The sequence below is a fragment of the Salarias fasciatus genome, chromosome 4 (genome assembly GCF_902148845.1).
Source record: "Salarias fasciatus chromosome 4, fSalaFa1.1, whole genome shotgun sequence".
Taxonomy (NCBI): Eukaryota; Metazoa; Chordata; class Actinopteri; order Blenniiformes; family Blenniidae; genus Salarias; species Salarias fasciatus.
Window position 1 is genome coordinate 12,569,177 of NC_043748.1, and position 17,934 is coordinate 12,587,110.

General features: G+C 45.3%; 2 protein-coding genes across 4 annotated transcripts in view; both read left to right on the forward strand.

The window, feature by feature from the left end:
* The window catches only part of mei1 (meiotic double-stranded break formation protein 1), a 68,632-nt gene extending 62,210 nt beyond the window's left edge, over positions 1 to 6,422 (forward strand). The window contains exons 31-32 of the mRNA XM_030089257.1: positions 5,093 to 5,214; positions 5,844 to 6,422. Coding sequence (XP_029945117.1) covers positions 5,093 to 5,214; positions 5,844 to 5,898 — 177 coding nt within the window. The 3' untranslated portion in view covers positions 5,899 to 6,422. The remainder of the gene's footprint in view (positions 1 to 5,092; positions 5,215 to 5,843) is intronic.
* On the forward strand, positions 3,846 to 17,466 carry ccdc134 (coiled-coil domain containing 134). Of its 3 annotated transcripts, XM_030089057.1 has the most exons (9): positions 7,347 to 7,451; positions 7,555 to 7,631; positions 8,319 to 8,320; positions 11,493 to 11,634; positions 13,360 to 13,481; positions 14,722 to 14,806; positions 14,955 to 15,136; positions 15,861 to 15,932; positions 16,165 to 17,466. In XM_030089057.1, exons 4-9 carry the CDS (start codon positions 11,526 to 11,528, stop codon positions 16,288 to 16,290), a joined length of 696 nt encoding a protein of 231 aa, XP_029944917.1. In that variant the 5' UTR covers positions 7,347 to 7,451; positions 7,555 to 7,631; positions 8,319 to 8,320; positions 11,493 to 11,525; the 3' UTR covers positions 16,291 to 17,466. The 3 variants fall into 3 exon arrangements, with proteins under 3 accessions (XP_029944916.1, XP_029944917.1, XP_029944915.1); XM_030089056.1 differs by lacking the exons at positions 7,347 to 7,451; positions 7,555 to 7,631; positions 8,319 to 8,320 and adding an exon at positions 3,846 to 3,851 and having other exon boundaries at positions 11,487 to 11,634; XM_030089055.1 differs by lacking the exons at positions 7,347 to 7,451; positions 8,319 to 8,320 and having other exon boundaries at positions 11,487 to 11,634; positions 16,165 to 17,465.
* The last annotated feature ends 468 nt before the right edge of the window (positions 17,467 to 17,934 follow it).

A 17,934-nucleotide genomic window follows, 5' to 3' on the forward strand; every position in this document is an offset into this window, starting at 1 on the left:
AAAAGACTTGAGAAAAGCCAAGAAGAAGCCATCCTGAATTATTCAAATCATTGTGGATTTCCTCCAAACTTGTGACGTTTCCTGAACACACATCTCAGTTGTTACCGCCATGCACCTGGTGTCTTTTCAGAAAACGTTGATAATACATCCATCCAGTTCACTGTGACCAATGCAGCCATGGACACAGTGCTGGCACCGGATTCTGAACAACGTGTTTACAAGATGCCTCTCAGTTTGTCGAAGAATGAAGTCTCCGTCCCGAACATGAGCTGTAGTCTCTGAAGTCTCAGTTATGTATCTCTCAGTTGACGTTTAGTTGGTAGCAGTTTTTCATGCACGTTCAAACTACGTACATTTAATTCAAATCTGTTCAGCTTCATTTATGCCGCGCCAATTACAACGCAGCCGTCTCACGGCTCCCTCACTGAGGAAAAACCCATCAATTCCACACGAGCGAGCAGAGCTGACAGAGGAGAGGAAAAGCTCCCCTGGTAGAGATCTCTCCAGAAACTATCTGAGAGGCTTTTCTGCTGCACCTGGAAGAGAGAGAGAAAAGTTCAGGACCTGATCCTAAACGCAGAGACCATGTTAAAGAGGTTAGGAAGGTGCCGGAAACATTCGTCACAGATTTTCCCGCGTATTTGTCGACTGCAAGTGCACGCTGTGAATTCCAGCACATCCAAAAGGTGCTCTGCCGGGTTAAACCTGGTGACTGTAGAAGTCGAGTGAGCTCAATTACAGTTTAGGAAATTAGGTTGGCATGATTTAAAGTCTGTGACCGTTTGGGGCAGCCCTGCTGGTTGAAAACTCCGGAGAAGCTACTTTGGAGTCATAAAAGGACTGAGATGGGCAATGACATTACTCAAGTCTGCTGTGGTGTTTAAAAGATCCTCAGTTTGGACTGCGAGGGGCCTAAAGTGTGTCTGGATAATACCCCCGAACCACACAATCACATCAACAGCTGCAGGATTTTCCACATCAAAATCAAACCTTATCATTGAACTGTTGCAGCAGGAATCAAGAATCGTGAAACAGGCAACATTTGTTTCATCTTTGTGTTTGGTTTTGTGTTTGAACCTTATAGTCCTGATTTCAGGGAACAGGAACGAGACCTGATGAGGTCCGTAGCTCAAATCCTTGGTTTGAAGTTGAATAATCTTTAATCAGAGTTGGCAGTTTTTTATTTAAGTGCAGATATGAGTGTTTAAAAAAAATAGAAACCTTGGTAAAAGTAGTAGATCAGTGTTGGATTTTTCAACCTCTACACCTTCAGCGTGTATAACTTTCACCCTCAGCTGCTTCGTTCCTTTCACTCCGACTCTGAATCTCCGTTGAAGAAGTAAAAAAAGAGTAATGTTCCAGGTTTGAGGATTTGGACTCATAATTGCAGAAAGAAGATCCAAGGTTCAGAGTTCTTTCTTTAAAGTAAAGTCAACTCACAAAACTCAGGAAAGAAGCCGCAGAGCCAGAATCCAAAGGAAGTTGAAAAGGAGGGAAAGAAAAGAATGAAAAGAAAATTTTTGAACAAAAAAAAAAAAAATCAGAAACAAAAGACAGTTTAGCGCTGAACAAATGGCCCTTTGTTCACATCGTCTTGAAGTGAAAGTGGTTCACTTTTGATGTGTTTTAGTTGTTAGTTTAGACATCAGTGACATAAATGTCAGTTGTCTGTGTCTCCATGGAAACAGGGAAAACTTTTCTTGAAGTATGATTGCAGTGAATCGTTTTCCTGCTCATTGACGACAACAATGGTGGATTCCAGATGGTTTGTGCTGCTCACTCGTTTGAATTCAACATTCTGTCCTCCATCCCATCCAGACAAATAGTTTTGCTACTCGTATATAGTTTAGGGATTTATTTGAGTGCGCAGATGTGAATTACTTCTCCGTTTTAACCTGTTATTTTCCTGTTGGCGTTGAGTTGTGAAGTTATTTTCAGTTCATGTCCTTTTGATTTGAATGTTTTACAGACAGGCCGATAACAAGATTAGTGATTTAAAAAAAAAACAACAACGTATTGTTTTGGCTTCATTTCACCTTGCGGCGTATGTCCTGAGATGAGTGAGTGCGTAACACGTGCTCATTCATGGTATTGTTGCTTTTGTTTAATCACTTTTGCTGTTCTCCTCTCAACATCTGGAAACCAGGAAGACATCTCCAACCGAACCTGGATCAGTTTTCTGTAAACTCTTGTGGTGATTGTGTGTGAAAGTCTCAGTGATCGACAGTTTGTAAAACACTCAGCAATGCTCCAGTCTCTTTCCTTCCTCAGTCTTCTGCTCCATTTAACTCTCAGCAGCTCATCTTGGCCAAAATGAGTGAGGTTGATTGCATGTTTTTAAACCGGTGTTGTGTTCTAGTGATCATGAGTGTAGAAAGCGCAACATTAAAAAGTGACATTTTAGTTAAAAGCAGGAAAATAATGTTCCTGAGAGATTTTCAAATTGTCTTATTTCGAAAAAGAATTGAACAGAAATAGTGATGAAAACACCCGTGCACGGCTGGGATTTTTTTTTTTACTCTGCTCAGTTGTGATCACAAGATTCTTGTGGTATTCGCCAAATCACACTGATCATCCTCAAACAAACAAACAAAAAAAAAATATTGTAAGAACTGGCTTCAGACTCCTGTTTTGTCTGGTTTCAACATAAGGTGAACATAACGAAGTGTGTCCTTGCCATTACCCCCGGTTCGCTTTGAGGCGACTGCGCGGGATCCATCTGGGTTTGTTTCAGGACGCAGAGAGAATAGCGGGCGCGTCAGATTGCTCAGCTCCGATCTGGCATCATATCCAGGGTCTAAAATGCATTTAGTATTCTGAAAGTAGCTCCGAGGAGTCAGAGGAGTGACAGAATGATGGCACACGCTGCAGCTCTCAGTGCAGCGTGTTCCAGGGAATCATGAACTGTGTCAGTGTGTGTGTGTGTGTGTGTGTGTGTGTGTGTGTGTGTGTGTGTGTGTGTGTGTGTGTGTGTGTGTGTGTGTGTGTGTGTGTGTGTGTGTGTGTGTGTGTGTGTGTGTGTGTGTGTGTGTGTGTGCGCGTGCGCAGGGGGAGTATCTGCGAGTTTTACTGAACACACAGAAGCAGTTTAGATTAAACAGGGTTCACTGTGACAAACTTGTCCTAGCAGTCCCGTCATCTCCGCAGCTCCAATCTGTCTCACACACACACACACACACACATGCGCGCGCTGAACTTCACAGGTTTCAGAGGCTTTGTTGATCTGAAGTGAAATCTCACTCTATGAGGAAGCTCTCTGTTGTGCGTTTACGTCTGATCCGGTGTCATGTCGCCGTTTAGCTTGGCGGTGCCGTCGCCGTCTGCTGTAATGTTTACGTGCACATGCAGCGAACACACGTGCATCTTTGTGTTTCGCAGATGTAGCTCGAGGCTGTTTCGGATCACAATGGAATCTATTACCGTTCGGGAAGCAAGAGAGCGGTGAGCAGCTGAAGCTGGCTGTGCAACCTGAACGCAACCTCATGCAAATGAATGAAAATATTTAAAGAATGGGGTCAGGACGCTTTTGGGAATATAAGTGTTTGGCTGCTTGGATAACAATCGACAAGGCTGGGGAGCTTCATTCACCCTCCGGCTGGACTTTCTCCGTCTGCTGGGAGATGTTTTTATTCCTTGTGAGGTCAGCTGAGAGGCGGACGTGAAAACACTCCATCCTCTTCACCTCCCGTCCCTTCCCTCCTGCTTATGCAGTGTTAAACGTGCTTCGATTCTCAGCCTTAAAGTCTTAACCAGACCTTTTTATACTTCTCGTCCTCCCGGTCCTTGTCTGTGTGTCTTTCTAAGGCGCTAGCCGGGGTCAAAGGTTAGCAGGGGTGAAGCTGCTGCTTCTCGTGATGCATACTTAGTCAGCTTGTCTCCCTCTTAGAATTTCTAATGCATGCAGGCTTTAAATATATTCTCCCCTGACTGGAGATGCTGTAACAGTCCTGGATGCTGTCTTTATCCCTGCATACATAGAACCAGAGCTTCATTCTGCAGTCTTCTCTGTTTTCCCCCCCTATTCCTCCACTTTCCTCCTCATTTTTTCCTCTCTAAATTGTTCTCACCCCAGTAACTCCACTTCATTCACCTCTGTCTCCCCCGTTGCTCTTTTCAATTACCAAACAGCACTGGAACCTTTTTTTTTTTTCTCCTTCAGCCGTCTGCTCCGCAGAATGCCAGCCTCTAGAGTGACTTAATGGCCTCTGTTTCCAAATAAAAACAGCCTTAACTTTGAATTACTTTTGTTTCTAGCAGCCGTCCGGTCAGTCCGAGCCATTCGTTCTCATCTTATCAGCGGCCGCAGCCCCGCCGGCGTCACACGGGAGCTCGCTCCTGTCGGGATGGCGCGTGTGAGCACAGACAATGCGAAAGTCTAACGGGGCACTTTGACTGATCTCCGCGGCCCCAAAGTATTGAAGTCGACATTATCCATTCTGTCTGAACCCGACGTTTCTGCCATCACTCCTGATCCACACGGGTCCAGACAAAATGTTACAAGGTGGCTTTCATCGCTGCGGCTCACTCACTCGCTACAGTCAACGAAGATCATTAAAAGCAGCTCATCTTGTCAAATTATCTTTTTTTTTTTTCCTGCTTTCACTGCAGAAATGTTATTACTTATAGTAACACTCCTCTCCCAGGCACATTGCTGTGTTGCTTGAAAAGTTTAAAGTCAGACTTTTGAGCCCGTTTCAGGATACCTGATGAACGACAGCCCAACAAGCTGTGGTCAGATGAGGCAGGCTGAATGTCACAACCTCTGGATTCACACGGAAAGTTGATCCTTTTTGGCTCCGTCGGAGTTCTTGGCGTCTCCTCGCGAATAAACCCGAATCTGCCCCCCCCCCCCCCCCCCCCCCCCCCCCTCCCCCGCGCTGGGACTGCTCATTGCTGCAGGAGATGCTGCACAAACTTTCAACTGCTGAGAAGTTTTGTCTTGTTGGTGGCTATTTCTATAAACTTTCCTCGCCTAAACTGAGTCGTTGCATCACGTGATTTCTTGTTATTTCAGCGTTCTTCAGCTTTGTGCTGTCTCATCCTAATGTGTGTCACAGAAACCCACCTCTCCCTGTCCTTTTGCTCATTAAAGGTCCAGAACAGAGATCTGTTCTCCTCTGAAGGACACAAGCAGCGAGTGAAGAACCTGATGGAGGCTCTGGAAGCAGAGACGCCTTTCGAAAGCTGCAGCCCCAGACTGTCCAGCGACATCCTGTATCCGCCGTCTGAAGTGAAACACACACAGACACACACTCAATGCTTCTCTGACCCATCCGTTCACTACAGCAGGCATTCTCCCAAAACCCTGAGTGTGTTTCGGTTAAGCAGTTCAGAAGATGGATGGAGGCGCCAGGAAGTGCTGAAGTGAAGCAGCAACTCACCATAAAAAGATGTACATCCAAGCTGAACTTCCTTTCACGCATTAACACGCTGCCGCGCGTATTTGCTTCGGTGATTTGTCGTATTGATGAATCCCTTCCGTCTCCTATACCTGCCTCATGCAAATCAGGGTGATGGAGATCCGTCCCGGCTCTTCAAACTTCCTCCTACACACAGTGTGTCACCAGGCTGTTACAGAGACATGAAGTCAATATGGAGCAGATTTTTAAACACTTTTTAATCCTAGAGAGAATATAATAGAAAATTTAGTTTATACACTTTGTGTTTTCATAATTTTATCAAATATGATAAAAAAGTGCTAAAATTAATCTATTATCCTACAACGCCGTGCAAGTATGTGCATGCAGCTCCGTACATCGTTCACTCCAAGCAAATCAGAATATTGTTCATTCATTTTGGACACATTCACAGTGACTGTTTTCCTCCTTGACTCCATCCGTCAGTCGTGTCGAAGACGTGTCCATCTGCCTGTGTGACTTCACTCTGGCAGAGATCTGATGTTCGACTGTTCAAGTTCACGTCGTTCACGTGCGCGTTACTTTTCTGAACTTTGTTTTTTTTTTCCGTTCTCCTTGAAGCAGCACTTCATATGTACGCCCCAAATAATTAATTTTCTGGATTATCTATCGCCTAATTTCTACACCCACCGTAACGCGGCGATGCTTGTTGTACCAATAAAACCCTTCGAGTCCTTTTCACTGGAATAAATTCTCATTTTTTATTCATCACCCCGTTCAGAGTGACCAGTTCAGCCGTGCTCTCATCTACAGTCCACTGACCCGCTTTGCTCAAGGGCAGCGGAGTTGATGAGGGACACATCAAGATTTTATCCTGCAACTTTCCAGATGCGAGCTTTCAAGGTGGTTTGAAGTTTATTAGCGGGCTCTGGATGTGTCGGTGAGGCTGCGAGGTGGACGAGGCCTCGGGGGGCTGCCAAGGTTAGCAGCTGTTAGCAGAGCACTGGGGAGGACAGGTGGGGGGTTTGCTTTGAAGGTCTTTTTCTCCCAAACTCGATATATTTTGGAACACATTTGCAGTACTGCCCCACATAGATAGAAAGATAGAAATCAGAAAAGTGATGTTTTTACCCTCTGACTTCTCTGAAAGATGTGCCTACAGCTATGCTTACGTTGCCGTTCAGTAAAACATTAATTCTAGTACAGTTCTGATTTTAATTTGATTTACAGATACAAATATTCGCATGATTTCAAGGAACGAAAAGGGAGGAATTTTATATGGAAAATCATACAAGAACTAAAAGACAATCATTTGACACATATCAAGACATTTTTAAGGGTGTATGAAAAATGAATGGGAATAAAGTGAAAGGAATCATGGGTAGAAAATGATTGCAATGAACAGGATAGCAATTTTAATGTAAAATATAAGAAAACCTGCCCTATATAGGTGCAATCTGCACCGAATGAAGAACGAGGACAACACTATACATTTGGACTCTGCTTTGAGAAAATCTACTTCAGAGCCAAAGAGGTAACGTTGATTTATCATGTCCACTGAATTGAATAAGTGTTTCATTTGTTGGAGGTACACAATTATAAAATAGACCAGCTTTTTTAATGCATAAATGATGCATAAATGTGTCTTTGAGAGTCCAGATAATATCTCTGCAATGTGGAATTTATTACCTTTGGGATAAGTTGAAAAGAGAAATTACATTTTTTTAAACACATTTAATTTAATTAAATTTTTATAGATTCGCTAATTATTTTCTTGTACAATTTTAAGTGATTAATCAGTTATTTTTATTGCATGTGTGTGTATGTGTGCGTGTGTTGCTGTTTTTCTGTTACACTGTGTATGCGCACGCGTTAGTATTCGTGTGTGTGTGTGTGTGCGCGTGCGTGTGTATGCGTGCGTGCGTGTTCCCACTCAGAGGGAAGCGGAACGCTGCCTCTGCCTGGTGTCTCCCTCTAAACCCTCCGTGTGGAAACGTGCTCCCGGGCGCCGAGCGGCCGCTCGCTGTCATTCGCTCGACTCGAGGCAGCCGGTGCGATCGTGGCAGAGGCGGAGTGGAGCAGCGAGAGCCGCATGTAAATGAACAACCTCTGCCTCTGTTGTTGCTTCACCTGAGGACCGACCCGTCACCCTCATTCACTCTTACATTTTCTTTATCCCTTTTGGTGGAAATTCAAGAGAGGGGTGGAAGTGCACTACTTTGGAGGGATCGCTGTGGGCTCCATCTCGCTGCCTTGTGGCTGTGCCGCTTCTCGGTGAGTGATCCTCCAGTTTTCGCCGTCCAGCTCTGGATGTTGTCGGTCGTGTTGCGCTGGCCGCGGGCTCCTGGATCCCCGGGACTGGGTGCGCACAGCAGCTGCTTTGACAGCGGGGGTTTCGCCGCTCGGACTTCATCACACTTCGTTAATTCGCAACAAAAAGCCCGAAGGAAATCTTACATAAATTATTGTTACATATCATCGCGCAGATGGTGTGAACTCACGCGCTCCGCGTGGCCACGCACATCTGTTTTAGATTAAGACGCGTCTGAAATGGACTCAGTTTGCAGCCGCGCGGCTGCTGGATCGCCCGGGTCAGGTAGGGGACGTGCAATCAATTAAACAGTCTGTAAATGATGGTCCACATGACAGTCTTTATCCACTCTCAGCCATCATCATCATCATCACCATCACCATTACGCATGTCCGCGGCTTTGCCTCTGCATGAATGATGACAGTGGGGGGTGGGGGGTGGGGGGGGGGGTGGGGGGGCTCTCAGAAAGAGAGGATGTGTCAGTCCTTGAACCTGGAGCCTCCCCCAGCAGGCAGGCAGGCAGCCGGAGGGGCCCTGCACATCCAGCTGTTCACAGGCACCCTGTGTGGAGCTGCTGCTCGCCCTCAGGGGTCACTTCTCCTCCTTCATAGTCATGCCGCTGTCTTGATTTCGCCGGGGTTGTTTATTAGTTGTAGATCTCGTTCTGCTCATTAGCTGCCTTTGCATTGATTGCAGAAATACATTTGCCTTTTGCGCTTCGAGAGCGTCGCCAGATGTGCCTCCGCGTGAGGCTGTGTTCACAGCGTGTTTGATTACACGCTTTAAAACGTACGGAGCTGCAACCTGAAGCTCCCACACAGGAAATCAAACTTCAGCCTTTTCTGCCTCGGGAGATTGTTGTTGGCAGGGAGGAAAATCTGCAGCCTGGAGATTTACGTGGGCTTACAACGACTTCAGCAAGAATAAGTCCTCTGCCTTCAAACCCCCCCGTGGCAAACACATCTTGTCAACCGGAATGCCACGAAGACGGAGCCAAATGTGAGCCCTGCGAGTGTCATCTGGAGGGAGATGCATGCAGGAGGGGGTAAAAATGCAGAGGAGCATTGCTGGGAGAGAAGCTGTCCGTCCGTATGTGTGCATGTGCAATTGAGCTAAATGAGGCGGGGGATGCAGGAACACACACACTCAGATGGAAGTCATGTCAACTGTGTTCATCTCTCATCTGGGATTTTCTTGTTCCTGATCAAATCACACCTTTTCTGTCAAGTTCTGTGCGTCACAGTCGGTTCAGTTGCACTATGTTTTCCATTCAATAAGAAAAATGTTGTTTGGTAGTTGTGTTATTAAGCAGTAAATAACTTGTGGTGGGTCTTATGTGCAGATTGAAGTGCAGAGAGGGACTGACCATCCTACCTCTTGAGAAGAAACCTTCAGTATTACTTTCTCCAGCGCTCACCCTGTGAAATGCGTTTGTTCAAACCACTTAACTCCGGTGTCACGGTGTGAAGCCGGCTGAAAATAGCCGCACTCGGCTTGTCCTCGTTGTCTTTTCAGCAAAATAGTGATACATGCGAAATCATTATCCACTTTAAAAAAAAACCTTCCAGGATAAAACATGGTAAGGACCGAAGTGAGCCAAGTCTGATGTAATGCTGCTTTTTTGAGAATATTTGAACAGTAGGTGTTGCTGCTGAAAGATTTATAAGAAATTGTGTTTGTGTAAATATTTATTTGCTGCGTTTAAATAGTTTATGGTGTTGTTTTTGCTGTAAATATTTATAGCTTTACATGGTTGGGTCCCCTCTGAAGTAGGCACTTCCCTCTAATTTCCTGTCGCTCAGAGGATGGAAAATTCGGCGTGTTGCTTTCAGGTGTTGGAGTGCCCGCCGTCAATAAATCGCTGCTACTCGTGATTGAAATACATTTCGGTCCCATTCGTCTCTTGGAGAAACTTGAAGCCACCGCAGGCCAAGCCGACAGTTTAGTAAAATGATCGCACCGCGTAATCATGGCGGCCTGCTTACTGTTAATGGCCGCATTTAGACTCTCATTTCTGTGCAGCCCGCGCCACAATAGAGATGATTGATCTGCCCTTAATGTCCTTCCCCCCACTACTTCTTAAAGTCTCAGCACTTTGCGCTGTTGCGCGGAGACATTAGCAGCGGCTGGATGGATGTGTTGACCGTGTTAAACTGTGTCAGCGGCGATAACCCCTTTCCTCATAAATATCTGTCTGGAGCTACATGGCTGGGCTGCTGGGAAGCACACAGGAGCATCAAATAACCCGGAGAGCCCGGCTCCCCCACCCTCCCCGTCCTTGGCCGTTATCTAGAAATATTGAGGCTTTCGACCGGCACTTAAGGATATTTAGTGCAGCGTTTCTCAGAAAGCTGGGAAAGTACCCAAAAGATGTTCTCAGAATGCACAAATTGGCTTTAATCGAAGGTTGTCTTCGCTCAGCTGTCTTCAGGAACACTTGTTTCTGCTGAGTCTGTCAAAAAACAAAAAGAAGTTGTCTAACGGTTTTATTTTTAAATAAAGAGACTGGCAGAACCAGAGAGAGACCACCACAGGAAACCCAAATAGCCGCAACAAAATGGGAAAAGCTTGGCTTTCCTTCCTTTTTTTTTCTGGCACCTCCAGAAATCGTACGTGGAGATGCGCCGTGAGCTGGAAGGCTGCCTCGCTGCTGTCAGGATGCACTTTGAAACCGAAGCCGTCATTAACCAGGAGGAAGCTCCGCTGTGAAATGATGGGTCCGCGTTATCGGCTCTCGAGGGGACCGGGGGGGTGTCCGGGAGCGCACGCTCTCCTCCTCTGACTCCAGCGAGACTCTTCGGGGAACTCGTTCAGTCTGAATTAACATTCACATCCTGAGACATTTGCTCACTTCCTCCAGTCCTTCAAATTCCAGAATCCACACCTAAAGATTAATCCAGTTGCTGAGACTACAAAAAAAACTGTTTTTAAATCAAGTCCCTTGTGTTTATTATCGTCTTCCACAGCCTTGTTCTGTTCTTCTATATCGCACTCGCTCTCCTATCTGACCTTCTTTGAGTTGTACAAGCATCTCAGCCAAGGTAGATGAAATATTCACCAAGAAAGCTGTTGTTCTTCCTCAGGGTTTCACTATCCTGCTTTTTCCAAAAGCCTAAGCACCCCCGCACTCATCTGGTGCCTCCTCTTCCTCCCTCCATCCCGTCCGGAGCCCACCTCGTCCCTCTCGTAGTATCACTGATAGAGTCCCTGCTAAATTATGCATGGAGTATGTGACTTATATCTCGTTGCATTTCATCAACATTGTCTTCCGCCTTCCAGTTGCTTCTGTTTTCCGCCAGTGTTTTCCTTAGAAATGTGGCCGATCATCAGACTTTCATTTGAAGAGGTCCTATATTTAGACGGCGTGTTTATCCACTCACTTTCATCCCTCCTCCTTTTCAAGGAGACGTGAAAAAAGAAAAATCTCTGAGGAACAAGAAAGTGCAAATGAATTGAAAATGCTTAAGAAGACCTCTGGGGGCGGGGGGCAGACTGTAAAAGTTCCTGTGGGGTTTATGAGGACCCCCCCCCCCCCTTCTCTCGGAACGCAGGCCGCCCTCTGTCGTGCCATATTGACCACTTATCCCTCAGCACGTCTCTGTTTCTCAGATTCTACAAGTGTGAAAAGGGAGAAAGAGCCCTTCTAGCAGCTGCTTGAACGCTCGCCGCTTTCCAGATGAAAGTGAGACGTCGGTATCAAAAGATGCCGTGTTCAGCGCGACAATCTCAGAGATGTACCCAGAGCCGCCGCGCCGCTCTCCGACTCCACTGTAATGTTTTAAAACTGATGTCCTCTGGCTTTTCTGTCATCTGTTCAGGTTGAGCCGGAGAAGCCTCTCTGCCACCACCTGCTGACCATGCCGGGTGCGAGCGCTCTGCTCCTGGCGCTCGCCGCCGCCGCCGCTGCCCTCAGCTCGGCGGACCCCGACTCGCACCGACCCAGACACGACTCCAACCTGGAGATCTGTATCCTCCTGCTGTCGGCCCGCAGAGCTGCTGCCAAATGCACAGACACGCCTGTGTGTGTGTGTGTGTGTGTGTGTGTGTGTATGTGTGTGTGTGTGTGTGTGTGTGTGTGTGGAAGACACACAGAGAGCTCAATGTATGCGTGTCCATGAATCTGTTTCTGTGCATGTTGAGCAGGTAAAGTCAGAACACACTGAAGAAATGTGATTTTTCAATATTTAACCTTTCTAACCGTCTTGTTATGGATGATATTTTACATAAAGTGAGTGTTTTCGCCTGTTCTCATCAGTGACGGGAATAAAGAAACAGTGGTGTGAACAAAGTGAGCGCACCCAGACAGGTGTCACATCCTGAAATTGATCGGATATTTATCAGAGGTTCCAGATTGGGCGCAATCCTGGCCGGTTAGCGACGCGTCAAACCAGTTTTTTATTAAAACCTCTGTTGTTCTCTCTGTTATTGAAGGGTCTGCTGAAATCATTACGAAGCTCTCTGAGGAATTCACAAGAAAGGCGTCTGCCTTGGAGTCTGGCGAGGGAAAAAAAAGGAAGATGCCTGAATGAAATGAAGTCAGCTCGAGCTCTGTGGATTTATCATCTGCAGGCAGGAGCTGTGAATTCAGTTCAAGATCAGTGCTGCAAAATGAAAACACAAAAAGCCCTCGTTACTGTTTTTAACGATTGCGTCCACAGTCAGGGACGTAATGAACAAATTCATTTATAGAAAATCAAGAAAAATCCTTCGTCTTTCAGGCAAAGCTACAGTTTGCAAATATATATGTTGAGAAATAGTCAAAAGATAAGTTAACTGTGAAAAACCATGTGGTCAGAACACACTTCTGCACACTTAAGGCAATTAGAGGCTGCAAAATACGTGTGAGCTGTGAGAAATTACACTATGCACCCTTGCAAATTAAAAATGATCTAATTTTAAATGTGAAAGAAAAGTGCAATTAACAGGAATAACTGACAAAGATTCATAAACTGAGGAACCGCAGTGCTGGTCGGAAACACATATTTAGAAGCATAATGAAATGAACCTTATCTTCTTAAGTATATTTATCACAAATTATGTCTTTAATTAAGCTACTACTTGATGATATTAATTGCATATAAAATGTTGATCTTAGATGATGGCTCATTGATGAGTTTTTAGAAATTGATTTATCCACTAATTGAATCAAAACTGAGATGCTAAAAGTTAAGTGTCTTGCGTATAAAACCAAACAATAGAAGAAATTATTCACTGTTGAGGTGAAATTAAATATTTTTATTGACGTATGAGACTAATATAGAGTAAAATTAATCCAAAATTTAACTCATTCACAGGTAGAACATGCTAAATCTCAGCCTTGACCCCAGAATCAGACACAGGGTATGTTCCCTGTGAGGCAGGACTTCCAGCCACTGCACCACTTTGCATTAACGGGGACCGAAACCCAGAAACAACATGTCAGTAATCGTGCAGCTGAGGAGGTTTTGCATGAAAACAAACCCGCTCAGATGTCAGAGGACAGGTCAAGCGATGCCAAACATATACAAAGAAGATGCAAAGAGGATTTATCGCTATAACATATTTTCACTGAGGCAGCAAATTCAAAGTCACGTTCGCAGTTGCGACGCGAGGCGTTCCAACCCGAAGCATTGTCGGAGGAGGCCCCGGGCGGCCTGGCTTTGTGAACGCAGTGTTGTTTCTGGTTTGCTTTCTTTAACGGGTGTCGTCAAGACAAACGGCTGTTTGAGACCAAGAGGAAAGACCAGCTCAACGCACTCAAGAATCTGGTGGAGCTGAACGACATCAACCAGCAGTACAAGATCATAGACATCATGCTGAAAGGCCTCTTCAAGGTAGGGGCGTGCACGCACGAGCGCGAGCGCGAGGAAGCGTTCGTCACCCCGTTTGCTGGAATCCCGGCCTCGCTGTGATCCCGGGATGAGAAGGCTCGCTTCTCCACAGGCCAATCACAAGCTTCAGATCCGCCACGTCCGTCAGCGTGTTCGCTGGCTTTCATTTTGAATGTTAATTCGGGGCGCCAGTCAGCGGCGCCGCGCCGCGCCGGCAGCTTTGATTTACAGTGCGCCTTCATTTCCCAGTGGACGGGGTATCCATGCATCTGCATGCCTCTCAAGGACGACTGGCAGACTCAACCTTCAGTGGCTGAACAACATTGTCAGCATTTCTACACCACTTTGTGTGTGTGTGTGTGTGTGGGTTGGAGTGCTTCTTTTCATTTCCTCCATGCGCTCCGTCGATGGACGCCTCGCTTACTGTCGGTTGGTTTTTTGCGGACGGACATCGTGACGGGCAGAAATGCATTAGCAAGTGGCTGAAAGCAACGGCGGAGCTAAATAGAGCCGGACAGCCGCTGACGTGTCCGTGGGTCCTCTGGACCGACCGCGTCTCTGCAGCAGCTTCCATGCAACGCACAGAAAGCGGAGTAAAGACGAAAAAAAGTTTTTTCAGTTATTCTCATAAAATACAGTTTATAAAGAACAAACTCATGTTTTACTGGACGCCTCTGGTAAAACATCGAGTCCAACCAAGGACGCCAGAGTTCAGCCTGAGCGAGAGATACTGTAGCTTACAGTAAACCTCTCGACCTTCTCACGTTTGTTATTCACAAGAAGTTTCTGCTGATTTTAAAACCTGCCTGGCAGATCTCCAAAGAGCGAGATCAAGATATATTGATTTGTTTAAGAATTAAAGGTGTTGTAAGGTCTCGGATACTTCAGGGACTCGCCAGTCCACCTTTACACTTAATTGTTCACAAACGGAAATGATTTCTCACTGTAGCCGCTCTCAGTGAGGTCAACTCCACCGGGTCAGGACGGAGCTCTTTGTCAGGTGAAAATGAAGTCTGGCAAAAGAATCTTAAAGGGATAAAGAACACGCTGAAATCCCTGTTAATTGACGAGCATTTACCAAACTGTGGGGAAGGTTTCAGTGTGCTCGTTCGGTTTTCTCCTCATTTATCCATTTTCTGAACAGCTTTTTTTTTCCATTAAACTCAGAAAACTGATATCTTTCAGAGGGCTCACACACTTTCCCTCACTTCAGGATAAATAACCTGTTCTCTTCCTCATGAAGGTGTTGGAGGACTCGAGACAAGTCCTGGTCGCCGCCAACATGCAGCCCGATGACCCCTTTCCCATGGATGATAAAATCAAAGAAGGTCAGACTCGGCTTTACGTTGTGATTGTTTTGTTTTTAGGCTCCTGTCTTGTCACTCTGACTGCCTCCAGCTCTAAAAACTGAATCTCTCGCTTATTGTTTGTCAGTAAAATCTGACTGCCCTCCATCCAATGCACGCTTCCTTGCAGCGTACTCTCACGTGGTGGAGAACACGGCGTTCTTCGGCGACGTGGCGCTGCGTTTCCCCCGCATCGTCCACCACTACTACGACCGGAACTCCGACTGGGGCGGCCTCCTGCGCTGGGGCCTGAACTTCTGCAACCAGACGGGCGTTTTCACGGGAGGAGCTCACCAACACGTCCTCACGCTGGTGAGAGCCAGACGGTCACGGCAGACTGAAATCACTGCTTTTTTTTTTAAATAAAGATTTAATTATTCCGTTCATATTTATGTGTATTGCATAAAACAAGATTCTGAGGTGTGTTTTGTAGTTGGTGCCTCCAGAATCCTCCATTTTTGACCTACATTTTTGCCGTTTTCCAAAGAAAAAAGGATTTTATCAGGACATCAAAGAGTTCATCGTCTCCGTCATAAATGCAAAATATGCCATTAAATTTGCCCGCGACGTAAAGTGGCTTTTAAAGGAAATTAAAGCTGATCAAAAATGGTATTCCCTGTTAAATATGCGAGTTAATAAACTAAACTCTTGCCGGATTAATCTGTGACCTTAGCAATGTGCCAAGAGGATTATATAGTGGATTAATTCAGAGACTCCAAGCAGCTGCAGTCGGCGCCCTCAAAGTGTTCGCTCAGCCCTCATTGGCGCCTCGGTAACCCCACGCTCACTTTCCTTCTCTCTTCTCTCTATTTTCTGAACCCCGAATGTTGTAAATAATACAAATGAGCACTAACCGTCAGAAGAAATGCAGTTTTTATCAGCAGCTGCTTGCCAAATTGCATCATGGTTGCCTCTTTGGCTGTAAAGTCAGATGGGGCGCCTCTTTTTTTTCTTTTTTTTTCTTCTTAACTGAGTGATTATGTTTCATCTGCGTCTCTCTCCCTCCGTCATCGTTCCTGCTCTGCTCATTTCTCAGATGTCACAGGAGCTGGGAATAACCGAGAAATCCCCCGATTTTATCAACCCGTACCGCACGGAGAGAGACGACGTGAGTAAAATGCACACGTGTCGCCGCACACACGGCTCCGTCTTCATGCGACTTCCTGCATTGTCCATTGATATTCTCTCCTTCTACCTGGTTACCTAGTAACCGTCCGCCTCCCAAACGCCACACACTCACCAGGTTCACCTTCAAAAATAGCAACACATAGAGATCTCGGCTTCATCCGCCTGCCACATATTTGAAGAACGATTTTTAAAACCCCTCCTCCCCGCTGTAGGTGCTCCACACGGCCGAGGCGTTCCAGAAGATCCTGCGGGAGGAGGAGAAGAGGAGGAGGAAGGAGGAGAAGAGGAAAGAAATCCGGAAAGGCCCTCGCATCTCCCGCTCCCGCAGCGAGCTATAGCGCCCGCACCCTCAGAGCAGAGAAGAAGACGGCGACGAAGAAGAAGGAGGAGAAACGCACACTGTCCACATGGGGTGGCTTGGCTCGTAGACTCTGTTGACAGTGGAGGAAGTGAACGCTGCCATCAGAGGAAGGAGAGCCAGGCGCTCTGTTGACGGCGAGAGAGGAGGCCTCAACGCGAGCGGAGGTCCGCCTCGCTCCGCTGAAGGAACGAGCCGCTGTTCGCCAACAGTCATTTATAATTGGAAATACTAGCGTTGTATAGCAGGTAAACAATGTCTCTGGAAAATAATTTAAGGGGAAAACCCATTTTTTGATAACTCAGCTTTGGAAGAATAATTGATTTCAGTCTGATCAGTCTCCTTCAAGCCCTCTGTTGTTCTGTGTCTGGTCGAGATCTCGCTTCATACACGTGTCGTTGCCTGATATGGATTTGACCTCATTAAAATGTGGCCCGTCTCTGGTTAATTAAGCATTATTTGCTGATGGCACTTATTGTTATTATTACCGTTTTGTTTTTTTCTGACCCGACGGTGTTTCTGTACTCACAAATTACATTCACACTGGTGCTTGATGTTAAACGTCTTTTCTTTTTTTCTTTTTTTTTCTTTACCGAATGGATGTTATACTGGGAGGATTTTCTTTTGTTTCTTTTCCATTAATTATTTTACTGCCATTTGGAAAGGTCGTGTTATTTTTATCTGTCTCTTCAAAACCAGTCATTTTTTTTTACCCGCTGTTTGTTTTGGCCTTAATGACTCTTTGCTATTGAAAATGATTTGATTATGTGAACCAAATATAGTATGTGTCCCTTCACCGTTTTATTTGTGGGTTTTGTTTCTTTATTATATCACATTGCTGGAAATGAAAATACTTTATTGGTTTAGATCTATGGAATTAAGATTGATGTAATTTTGAAATAGTATTATGACTGTTATAAAAATATATGTATATTCAGAGAAAAAGTATCATTGCTGCAGAATGAACAAGCCATTTTGTTAACATCTGATAAAATAAAGTGACTGATATGTAAAAAAAGAAAGTTCTGCATATGTATATTCATCTGTGTGGTACTCTCAATGCATATACAGAGAAAACTTAGAACAGAAAATAATCGAAGGAAGAAATTTCTATAAATGGATGTAAAATAATCAAAATGACTAATAAATAGTATATTTATTGGAAGAATGTCCTACAGCACGGTTCTAATCAATCAAAATGTTAGGCAGGAAGCAAGCACAGGTTGATATAAAACTGCACAAACTACAACGATAAATGAACAAAAGTGTAAATTCAAATTTAAGAGAAAGATTTATTTCATTTGTGAATCAATTGCTGAATCACCTTCATTTGATCTGAAAGGGAAATAAAAACATGCAAATCCTGCCATTAATCACACAGGTGTGATCATTTAAAGAACTGAAATGGGTTTCCATAATTGAAATCAAACAGTAAAACTCGTGTTTTAAATTTTAGATTAGGTTCATGTAAGTTATGTTTCAACTTGCGAAATTAATAATTAGATGACAGTGTTGCTATTGGGGCTGTAGCCCCCCCCCCCAGGGACCCCCACCCAGGGACCCCCACCCATAGATATATATAGAAACACTAGATGGCTCATGCGCGCTGTAACCCAATGGGGAC

Excerpts from the sequence above, each read along its gene's own strand:
- ccdc134 (XM_030089056.1), top strand. The coding sequence starts at position 11,526 with ATGCCGGGTGCGAGCGCTCTGCTCCTGGCGCTCGCCGCCGCCGCCGCT. Across the intron at positions 14,807-14,954 it reads GGATGATAAAATCAAAGAAG|CGTACTCTCACGTGGTGGAG; the intron begins GTCAGACTCGGC and ends GCTTCCTTGCAG. Across the intron at positions 15,933-16,164 it reads ACCGCACGGAGAGAGACGAC|GTGCTCCACACGGCCGAGGC; the intron begins GTGAGTAAAATG and ends TCCCCGCTGTAG.